Here is a 12,321-nt window from a genome sequence, read left to right on the forward strand (position 1 = left end):
AGGAAGGAAGGAAGGAAGGAAGGAAGGAAGGAAGGAAGGAAGGAAGGGAGGGGGGGAGGGAGGGAGGGGGGGTTACAGAGAGATAGAGAAGGACACCTGATGCCATCCTCTGGCTTCTACACACATGACAATGGCGTGCACATGCACACATGCACACACGCACACACACACACACACACACACACACACACACAAAACTTGTGGTCAAAATAAAGGAAGTTTGGCCTGAAGGGAAGGAAGGTTCAAGGTTTACAAAACAGCTACCTTTGATTATCTATGAGACTTAATCTAAATTGAATTATGATTGGCAAAAAAAAAAAAAAAAAAATTGTAAAAAAAATTAACTGAATTTCAATTTAATAGCAACATTAATTAAAAGGCAGTATGATCTAAATCAAAGTCAATTTCCTCAGTGGTGGCCATAACAAATGACAGCAAAATGGATTGACTAAAACATCAAATGGCTGGTTACAGTAGCTGACCTTTAACATACTACCCAATTCCAACTACAATTCTATGATGCTAATTCACAGACTTTCTCCCATCCAGATACTAACCGGGTCTGACCTTATTTAGCTTCCACTATCACACAAAACCTGATGGGTTTAGGGTGGTATAGCACAGTTGAGACTTTCTCTACACCAAGCACCCAAAGATGTTTTCCCCACTATATCCAGAACAAGTTTTATATATGTATTTTCATATATCCACACTTATTTTCACTTACTTGCACTTATTCCATCTTTCCAGATCTTACCTATCTTCCAGAACAAAGCAAAACCAAGTCTTCAACAGAAATGTCCATCTCCATCCTAATGTGACCTCTGTTATTATAAAACATCTCTAGTGTCACACATTTAACCCTCAACTGAATGGCCCTAGATACCTCCTCTTCTGTCTTAAACTGCTGATCACTTACTACTAATATCTCTTTTAGTTTTTTTTGAGAACAACGCATGTGGCTCAGGTTGCCCAGAACTCATTAGGTAACCAATGACGACGTCAGACTTCCTGATTCTCTCACCTCCACCACCCAAGCACTAGAATTACAAGCATGTGCCACCACACCTAACTATCAATATTCTCCAATCACACTGAATTTCTCTTAAAGGCAGACACTGTGACTACACTTGGTGCCCTCTGCACACCGAGAGGTACACAGACTCAAAAATAGCGTTTGCTGTTCAAAGTTTACGAACTGCTCCCTTGTTACCTGGGGGCTGTCAGCTCTCTCCTTCCTCTTTGCATTTGAGGCAAGGTCTCTCTTTTTTTCTGCTGTCGTGCTGCTTAAGCTTCCAGCTGCTGTTCCTGTCTCTGCCTCCTATCTCACCACAGAAATGCTAAGGTTACGAATCTGAGCCTCCACACACGGCTTTTCAGGGAATCTAGCTCTGGCTGTCAGGCTTACAGGGACTAGTAGTACTTTTACTCACTGAGTTATCTCCTCAGCCCAATACTTGGTATTCATTACTGGAAACATTTTACAACAGGTCTATTTATAAAGACTGTCCTTATCAGTAAATGGAAAACTCAATGTTCAAATCTAAAAGTAAGTAAAATATCTGACTTCCACTCTCCTACAGAACTACTAGAATGAAGCACTGCTACCACTGAAATAGTCTAACCACAGGCTATTTTAAGTAAGTTAGGCTTGGAAATATTCTAATTTTCTAATAAAAACAGTCATGTAAAGATACCTTAAAACCTTTTCTGAGACACCCAAACTAGGGCTGGAGAGGTGGCTCAAACGTTAGAGAGTACTTGCTGCTCTTCCAGAGAACCTAACTTTGGGTTCTCCTACTGAACGGCTCCCAACGGTGTAAACCGTCAGCTCCAGGGGATCTACAGCCTCTGTGCACAGCTGCGCACACATGGCATACACACACTGAAACACACGTCTACCTATAAATACTCATTTTAAAAACATCAAACTAGAAAAATCAACATCTTACGAAAATGACAAGATATTTGTTTCTTTGTATGTTAAATGCACTGGGATACAGTATGTTATTTAAGTTTTAATTTGTGTGTGTGTGTGTGTGTGTGTGTGTGTGTGTGTGTGTGTATGTGTCTGTCTGTCTGTCTCTCTATCTGTCCTGTCTGTCTGACCTACACAGTCGAAAACATATTCTCATTCCCCAAACACCAACTGACAAACCATGGTCTTAAATGAAATAAAAAGGGAATTTCTTATTAGCTTAGAAAAATATTTAAAAATTCTTACAGAAGCTTCTGGGTCTGATAGTTCATCTAATAATTTTCTTGCATCTACCACAGCTTGATAGAGTCTCAGATTCTTTCCATCAGATGCAACAAAGCAAGCACTTGCAGAATTGCAGTATGTGCCTGAGAAAAGAAAAAAAAAGTCTTTGGTTATAGTGTGTAATTTATTTTTATTATTAACTGAAGCATAAGAAACAAATAATTATACCTTTCTTTCTAATTATAACTATCATCAAGAATCACAATAAATGGTTACAATAAGCTTATTAACAAAGTCAATTCAAAGAATGTAAAAACTTTACAATTCTAAAGATAAGCCTATAGCAACATTTTGATAACCTATTAAAAATATCTAAGGACTGGAGATGGCTCAGCAGTCAGAGCACTGGCTATTATTCAGAGCCCTGGGTTTGACTCTCGGCACCCACATGGTGACTCACAGCTTGTCTAACTCCAGTCCTAAGGAGCTGATAGCCTCTTCTGGCCTTGATGGCACCAAGCAGGCATGTGGTGCACAAAAATATACACAGACAAAACCCTCAGACACATAAAAGAAAAATAAAATAATTTTTTTAAATTTTATTTTATTAATTACACTTTATTCACTTTGTATTCCCCATAAACCCCTCCCTCCTCCCCTCGTGATCCCACCTTCCCTCCCCCTTCTTCACGCATGCCCCTCCCCAAGTCCGCTGATAGGGGAGGTCTTCCTCTCCTTCCTTCTGATCCTAGTCTATCAGATCACATCAGGAGTGGCTGCATTGTCTTCCTCTGTGGCCTGGTAAGGCTGCTCCCCCCTCAGGGGGAGGTGATCAAAGAGCAGGCCAATCAGTTCATGTCAGAGGCAGTCCCTGTTCCCATTACTATGGAACCCACTTGGACACTAAACTGCCATGGGCTACATCTGTGCAGGGGTTCTAGGTTATCTCCATGCATAGTCCTTGGTTGGAGTATGAGTCTCTGGGAAGACCCCTGTGTTCAAATTTTCTGGTTCCATTGCTCTCCTTGTGGGGTTCCTGTCCTCTCCAGCTCTTACTATTTCCCACTTCTTACATAAGATTCCATGAAGAGCTTTACTGTTATAAATATAAATCATTTTGTGAACAAAACATGGGAGACAGCAGGATCTCAAGGTTTGAGGCCAGCATGATCTATATAAGCATATTTAAAGGAGAAAAAATATTTTGTTCATAACAAATTGTAATTTAAAAGCTTTTATTCACTGAGTGATGGTGCACAAGCCTGTAATCCCAACACTCAAGAGACAGAGGCAGGTGGATCACTGAGTCTAAGGCCAGCCTGGTCTACAGAATGAGTTCCAGGACAGCCAGGGCTACACAGAGAGACCCTATATCAAAAAAACATAATAATAATAAATTAAAATAAAATAAAGCTTTTATTCATTTTACAATTAAAAAAAAAAAACACTTACCCAGACAATAACTGGGAATAAGAGTTGGAAGCCATGCCACATTAGAGAAGGCTGAGGTATGTAGTGAGTTAATTCGAGCCAATTCTGATACTCCTCCGGTGTATGACAAAGGTCCTATGGGGTCTACACGCCACAGAATAAGTTCACTGTAGATTGCATTTGGGTCATGAAATGTACGAGTGGCTGCATTTCTAAGAGGCTGTTTTGATGAATCTTTTGTGTGTTTTACAGGATCTATTAATCTATTTAATTTACTGTCTGTGTCCCACTGAGAGTCTGATTCAGGAGTCAACAGAGCATTATGATGGGAGGATGTCAGCAACAGTGGTAAAACAGAATGGCATGCCAAGTCATTGAGGTGGAACCGGTGACCGCAGTATCTGAATTTGTGGGACACAGTCAGGACAGTGGTAAAGGCTGACTTATCAGCAAAGGTAACTGCCCACTGATTCAAAGAGCCATCTATGTGTTTAGAAACCATCATTACTGTAGGCGCTAAAATGTTCATATCTGAACTGTGCGATACAGAATGTGCTTGTGATCCACGAAAACTATCTACAGACATCAGCTCTTGGTGTGATGGGATGTGGTATGAATCTTTTGTAGCATTTACACAGGCATACATCATGATGTTTTTACTAAGAGAGTTTGCATCCCCAGAGGGAAATGCAACAGGAATCCGAGAAGAAAAAGAAACCTGAAAAACATAAAACATGATTCTTTATAAGGAGTTTGCCTTCTCTCAAAAATACTTTTCCAAACACACTTCTATTTTTAAAATGCCAAATCCCAGCTTCCTAGCCAGAAAAAAAAAAAACCCAAAAACCAAAAAAACATGTTTAACCTCTGTATAGTTTAATTCCTTTCTTCTACTTAATAAATCACTAGTAATACCCTAATACAAAGTGGATGATAATATTTCAAATATGTTGCTTATAGCTTACATACCAAAATAACCACACTTGTACTTAAATTATAATAAACCTAAGAATGATAACACAGAAAAGCAGCTTGATTTGGCTTTTAAAAGTGAAGATGCCGGCACTGAGGATATAGAGGAGGATCAAGAACTGAAGGTCATCCTCGCCAACACAGCTAGCCAAAGACCACCCTGGATACGTGAGACCCTGCCTCGTAAAAAAAGAAAAAGAAAGAAAGAAAAAGAAGAAGGAGGAAGGGAAGGAGGAGGAAGAGGGGAGAGAGAAGAAAAATAAGGAGGAAGAGGACAGGAAGAAGAAAGAAAAAGAAAAGGAAGAGGAGGAAGAGAAAAATAAAATAAACTGAAAATAAGGATATATCATATTTTCAAAGTAATTACCTTAATTATACTAAAAATATTACAATTCTCAGAAAACATAAATAGTCATTTTAAGTACTCAGTATTTCAAAAGAGAAAAAAATTTTCATTTGAATTAACTGTGCAAAATGTGTGGTACTGAACCTCTTTGAAAAGAATATGTTTTTGTCAGCTGCTTATAAAAACTAATCTTTTTAGTAATTCTGAAAATCTGTGAAGTCTATACAGCATCTTGCTATTTTAAAACTACAATAATATTTTCATGAGGGAAACATACCTGAACTTGTCTAAATATTCCAGGGTTATATTCATCCAAATACTTCACATGCCACACGAGAAAGGTCCCATCCACAGGGTGTATTGTGAACAGCATGTCAGGGTTCTTGTTCCACTCTGTCAGCAGCGTTTCGATCTTCCGATCCAGCAGCACTGTAGGCAGCGGCAGTGGGGTGCTAAGCTGTGGATGGCTTCTAGGACTCCCCTCTCTCTCTCCATCTTCATGTTCTGATGACCCTGTACCTGCCTCAGATTCTCTATCCAGAGATAATTCTAAATCAGAAAATATATTTATCAGAACACACACTATACAATACTATAAAATTCATTTAGCAACTATAAAATTATGGATTACCTTTCCAATTTATGGTCAGGAAAAGTATTTTCTTGTCTGAATTGAAATTACTATATTTCTTATTTTTAGATAAATAAAAATTTTACATTTTCATTATTAAAATTAGCAAAATATATTTCCCAAAAAAGTATGGCTTCCAAAGTACTACACTATTCAAGGCATTATAATAAAATATAATGTATACAGAGAGAGTTTGGCTGGCATAGAGGCACATGTTTGTAATCCTATCTACTCAGGAAACTGAGGCAGAAGGAATTCAAGTTCTGGGCCAGTCTGACAATTTATGAGTGCTATGTCTCAAAATAAAATTTAAAGGGCTGAGGGAGGAGCTCGGTCATAAAGTACTTGCCTGGCATGCATGAGACCCTGGGTTTAAGTCCACATCATGAACAAAGCAAAACAAAACATCAGCTAGAGTTAGAAGATGTGTCCAAGAACACAGTGCCTGAGCTACAAGAAATGACAAGTACTTATAAAGGAGAAAAGCAAAATAATAAAGAAAAGGAAGAATTCAAGCCTAAAGAGGTACCCAAAATGTTATCTTTAGTGGAAATTTAAAAAAATAACTTAAACAAGGGATACAAACCATGATCCAATTTCATACGTAAACCCCTCTCTCTTTCCTCCTGTGAGCGTAATTCATCTTCTCTATCTGCATCATCGCTTTCATGTTCTAACTGTTTTTCAGAAAGTTTCCGTAACTGGTGCATAAATACTTCCGTTGATGATGTAAAATGAAATTCCTTGTTATTTAACCAATGAACTACAAATCCCCCATTGGCGTCATCAATATTAAATGCAGTGCCAACCAGGACATTTGGAATATCTGTGGAAACAAAAAAGATTAAACTTCCACTATGGTGTTCCAATTTCTTTAAAGATATGACGAGTGCTTAGCATGATTAATCATACAGTTACACAGAAAAGGTGCTAAACAACAAGTCAGCATGATGCTAGCAGGATTTGTAACAACTTTAACCGAATTTAACGGTGAATGTAAATATCAGAACTAATGGCATATTCTTAGGTGAAATTACAGTACTAATTCAAAACCAAATATAGCAACACATCAACCTTAGCTGAATCTTGGTTTCTGAGAAAAGAAGGAAACATATAATTGATAACTGAAAAAGTCTAAATATGAATTGAGTATTAGACACTATGGAATTATTTGACAACTCCTTAGCATGACAATTGTGCTGTGATTCTGTGAATGACTTTTCTGACTCAGAAGGAGACACTTGAAGTTCCGAAGGATAACATTCCAGGATATGTGCAGCTCACTTTGAAAAGATTAAGGAAAAAAATCTCATTTATACATAAACACACATGATCATACTATGTACACACATGCACATGCGCACACACAAATGGTAATGGTTACACTGAATTAACAGCTATGAAAGTGTTCCCTGTACGTCTGTAAGTTTGCTGACTGTGTAAACGTTTCTCAGGGCTGAGGGAAAGAACACGAGGATGCAGGGAGGATCCAGGGAAAGGGCTCAGGTACTACAATGCTTACAGCCAGCCCGAGAACCAGAGCCCAGAGCCGCAGAGCCCATGGACGCGCTGGGTGCTGTGATGCCGCCTGATCCCAGCGAGCAGAAGGCCAGACTAGCTGCATGGGTGAGCCTGGGTTCAACTGAGAAACCCTGCCTCAATAGATAGGGTGGGGAGTGATTAAGAAAGACTCTTAAGTTCAACCACGGACTTCTGCATAAATACACACATGTATGCATGCATGCACACACACACACACAGACGCCTACACATATGCAACATGCATATATAAATGTACACCACACATGACAGAAAAGATACACAGTACATGCAAACAGGCATATATAGAGACATATATACACCATATATATGACAGAAAGAAAAATACACATATGTACATGTACACATATATGTTAAGGGGACACACGAATATATAAGATATTAACATGTGATAAATCTGTATAAATAGTATGGCATGTGTCAGGAAATTTTCTTGGCTAAGGGTGGAGAGTTGGCTCAGTGGTCAAGAGTACTTCTTGTTCTTGTAGAGGCCTGGATTGATTCCCAGCACCCGTACTCCAAGCCCAGGGGAATCAAATGCCCTTCTGATCTCCTCAGACACCAAGCATGCCTGTGGTGAATACATATATACACATATACATACAGGTAAAAACACTCTTACACATAAAATAATAATAAAATAATTAATTTTAAATTTAAAATTTGTCACTTGGCTATATCATAGATTCAAATGTTTTTCCTAAAAAAAAAAAAGGAAAAAAACCCTAACAGTACAAAATTTGCATTTAACAATCAATAAGTCTAAGCCAAATGACTTAAAAATTATATTTAAAATATTATGGAGGTGGGTCAGACCTGTAGCACATGTCTTTAAGCCTAGCACTCAGGAAGTAGAAGCAAGTGTATCTCTGTGGGTTTTAAGCTGGCCTAGTCTACATACTGAATTTCAGGCCATCCAGAGCTATGCAGTGGGATCCAGTTTCAAAAACAAAATAATGCAATGCAGGAAGGCAAGGCCCAATAGCTACAAGAACATAAAACCTCTATGTTTATCCACAATAAAGCAATGTGAGATTCAAGCCCATCTGGTTTCAAAGTATACATAGTTAAAAGTCACACTTCCTAAAGTAGATAGAATTTATTAGAGACTAACAGTAATTGCACTTTTTTAAGTTATATGTTCAGCCAGGTGTGATGGTGCACTCCTGTAATCCCAGTACTCTGAGAGGCAGACACAGACAGATGGCTGTGAGTTTGAGGCCAGCATGGTCTACAAAGTGAGTCCAAGACAGGCAAGGTAACACAAAGAAACCCTATCTCGAAGAAAACAAAACAAAAAGTTATATCTTCATCACAGTCAACAGCTCAGGAAAAGCTTCTTTGGAAAGGTTATAATTTTTGTAAAAATCTAAAACCACCACCATTTTAAAAATAAGTTACGGGACATTCTTAGACTATAATAAAGGTTTAAGTATAAACTGAGCACAGTGACACACACCTTGAAGGCCAGAACTCCAAAGGCTAATGATTACAGATTCCAGACCAGCCTGAGGTACAAATAAAGATCTTGCCTCAAAAACACAGGGTGGGTGTGAAAAGAACAAAAGGGTAATATAAGTAAAATAACAATCACTCATGGTAGCATTATCAAAAGAGAAAACGTAATGAGACCCACAAATGTAGAATAAAGAGTAATTTTAAACATCTTAGTAGCTGACTATGTTAAGCCTCGTTTCAAACCCAGCTTCCTCCTTTCTGTGGATTCTCTCAACCTTTTCTTCCCATTCCTTTATGCCAGGCACCAATATCTATAAATATGTTCTACCTGCACCCTTCCCACCCAGTGGCCACATCTGACCTGGATTCAGGTAGGCAATTTTTATTCTCCTTCCTTGTCCTCCAATACAATCTCTCCATCGCTACCTTATGCCTGGTAACAATCTGCTTAACAGTGACCTGCTCCCACCTCAACTCTAACTCTTAGTCAGACCCAGGGGCCCGCGAGCCCTTCCATTCCTGTCTCTCCAGATTATTCTCTGCCTTACCGTAACCTACTTGTAGGATCCCCTTTCCCACCGTGGCTCCAACTCTCTAGGGACCTGGCATCTTCGTATGGATCCACCTTAGCTCTTTCCTGAAGCTCCTCTCAGTCTTCTCACCTAGCCACCCCAGTTCCTCTCGGCACCCACCAACCTGCAGAGGCAGTCTCTACCAGACAACACAGCCAACACACTTTTCTAAGATCCAGAGAAGGCAACAGACACCATGGGCTGGAACATCCACTCAACAAAGACAGGCCTAGAAATAAACACCTAGATCACCTCAATCATCTTAACCTCAGATGCCTAGGCGCCATCACAAAAATACAAACATTATTAGCTCCTCCCTGTCCCAGAGACAGCCACATCTTCTTGTGCGGTGCCAGCCTTGTCCCTGAGACACGATAGTAAAGGCTGCAGTGAATAGATTTAACTGTATTGGACTCCTGGTTACCAGGGCTGCCTGCTCGTCTGCCAAAGCAGAGATTATTGCCATCAATGACCCCTTCCTTGACCTCAACTACATGGTCTACATGTTTCAGCATGACTCTACCTAAGGCAAGTTCAATGGCACAGTCAAGGCTGAGAACGAGGAGGTCATCACCATCTTCCAGGAGAGAGAACCCACTAACACCAAATGCAGTGATGCTGGTGCTGAGTATGTTGTGGAGTCTACTGGTGTCTTCACCACCACGGAGAAGGCCAGGGCCCACTTGAAGGGTAGGACCAAGAGGGTCTTCATCTCTGCCCCTTCTGCGGATGCCACATGTTCACTGTGATGGGTGTGAACCAGAAGGATGACAACTCACTCAATCGTCAGCAATGGTTCCTGAACCACCAACTGCTTAGCCCCCTGAACAAGGTCATCATGATAACTTTGGCATCGTAGAAGGACTCATGACCACAGTCCATGCCATCACTGCCGCCCAGAAGACTGTGAATGGACCATCTGGAAAGCTGTGGCATGATGGCAGTGGGGCTTCTCAGAACATCATCACTGCATCCACCATGCTGCCAAGGATGTGCGCAAGGTCATCCCAGAGCTGAACAGGAAGATCACTGGCATGGCCTTCCTTGTTCTTACCCCCAATGTGCCCACCATGAATCTGACATGCCACCTGAGAAAGCTGCCAGGTATGATGACATCAAGAAGGTGGTGAAGCAGGCATCTGAGGGCCCACCAAAGAGCATCTTGGGATGCACTGAGGGCCAGCTTGTCTCCTGGGATTTCAACAGTGACTCCCACACTTTCACCTTTGATGCTGGGGATGGTACTACCCTCAATGACAACTTTGTAAAGCTCATTTTCTGTATGACAATGAATACAGCAGCAGGGTGGTGGACCTCCTGGCCTATATGGCCTCCAAGGAGTAAGAAGTCCTGGACCACCCACTCACCCCAGCAAGGACACGAGAGGCCCTCAACTCCTGAGAAGTCCCTGCCCAAACTCAGCCCCTGACACTGAGCATCTCCCTCACAGTTTCCACCCCAGACCCCGAGAATAGGGGGAGAGACTCAGAGAACCCTACTCTGTTGAATACCATCAATAAAGTTTACTGCACCCCTCCAATACAAAACATTAACAACCAACACAGTAACCCAAATTACAGTAGGCCCTGAAAAATGCTCTACAGCCAAAGAACAAGATAGAACATAAAAATACCAGTTATGAAATATGTTCAAGGACCTTAAAAGGAATATAAATCCCTTAATGAAATATGTGAAAACACAGTGGAATAAAATATAAAACAAAACAGAACAAACAACAACAACAACAAAAACAGAGACAAGGATAGCCAGGGCTACACAGAGAAACCCTGTCTCAAAAAAAAAAAAAAAAAAAAAAAAACAGTCCAAGCCATGAAATAACTAAAGAAAACCCAACTGAGAAATTAAGTATGTAAGAAGGGCAACAAAAACATCAGAGGTTAGCCTCACCAACAGAGCATAAAACAGAGTCTCAAGCACTGAAGACACGGCAGAAGAAATAAGTATCTCAATCAAAGACATGTTAAATCCCAAATAATCCAGAGACAAACATCCAAGAAATCTGGGACAGTATAAAAAAGACCAAATCTATGAATACTAGGAATAAAAGAAACCAAGCTCAACAGAAAAGAAAATATTTCAACAAAATCAAGAAAGATTTCCTGTAAGATACAAGAAGCATACAGAACACCAAATAGAAACAGAAAATAAATTCCCCACAATACATAATAATCAAAATAATGAATGTAGAGAACAAAGAAATAATAATAAAAGCAACGGGGATGGGAGGACCAAGGAACAAAAGTGGACCCATCAGACTAACACCCGACTTCTCAACAGAGACTCTAAAAGCTAGAAGGGCCTGGACAGACGTCCTAACTCTGAAAAGACCACAGGTAACAGCTCAGACTACTACATGCAGCAAAGCTATTACTTATAATACACAAAGAGAGAAAAACATTCCACAATAAAATCAAATTTAAGGAGTACATCTATAAATCTAGTTCTACAGAAGGCCAAGAAGGACAACTTCAACCTGAAGAGGTTTCCCGACACGAAAAAATAAAAATAAATGAATAATCTCACACCAGTAAATTGAAAGAGAAGGGGCCCAAATTTTAACAACAAAATAACAGGAATCAATAAATACCTCTCATTGATAGTTCTCAATACTGATGGTTTCAAATCCCCAATGAGAAGACACAGACTAACAGACAGGATTAGAAACAAACCTTACCATCAAGGATAGGCATTACCATGGGTTAAAAGGATGGAAAAAGTATTTCAAGCTAATGAACCCAGGAATCAAGCAGGTTTAGTCACTTTAGTATCTGACAAAATAAACATCAAACCATTATTAATCAAAAAAGGTAGGAAAGGACTCTATAAACACATCATAACATTCATTACCTGGACGATAATGAAATTCTAAACATTTATATACCAGATATAAGAGCACTTATGTTTGTAAAACTACTGCTAAAATCACATTCTGATTTAACACAATAATAGTGAGTGAATTCAATACTCCACTCTTGCCAACAGACAGGGTATACAGACAAAACTACACAGATAAATGGTGACGTTAAGTAATGTCATAAATCAAATGGCCCTAGCAGGTATTTACAGAACATTTCACTCAAACACACACACACACACACACACACACACACACACACACACACACACA

At 39.7% G+C, this 12,321-nt stretch overlaps 1 protein-coding gene across 8 annotated transcripts in view; it reads right to left on the reverse strand.

The window, feature by feature from the left end:
- Dmxl2 (Dmx like 2) overlaps nt 1–12,321 on the reverse strand; it is a 141,672-nt gene that overhangs the window by 74,729 nt on the left and 54,622 nt on the right. For 7 of the 8 annotated variants that reach the window (XM_055621810.1, XM_055621812.1, XM_055621809.1 and 4 more), the window contains 4 exons: nt 6,170–6,409; nt 5,230–5,501; nt 3,656–4,352; nt 2,225–2,346 (listed from right to left, as the gene is read on the reverse strand). In XM_055621810.1, the coding sequence (XP_055477785.1) occupies nt 2,225–2,346; nt 3,656–4,352; nt 5,230–5,501; nt 6,170–6,409 (1,331 nt within the window). The remainder of the gene's footprint in view (nt 1–2,224; nt 2,347–3,655; nt 4,353–5,229; nt 5,502–6,169; nt 6,410–12,321) is intronic. The other variant, XM_055621811.1, reaches the window with a different exon arrangement.

Source organism: Psammomys obesus, unplaced genomic scaffold, assembly GCF_907164565.1.
Source record: "Psammomys obesus unplaced genomic scaffold, mPsaObe1.curated_primary_1811, whole genome shotgun sequence".
In the NCBI taxonomy this organism is placed as follows: domain Eukaryota; kingdom Metazoa; phylum Chordata; class Mammalia; order Rodentia; family Muridae; genus Psammomys; species Psammomys obesus.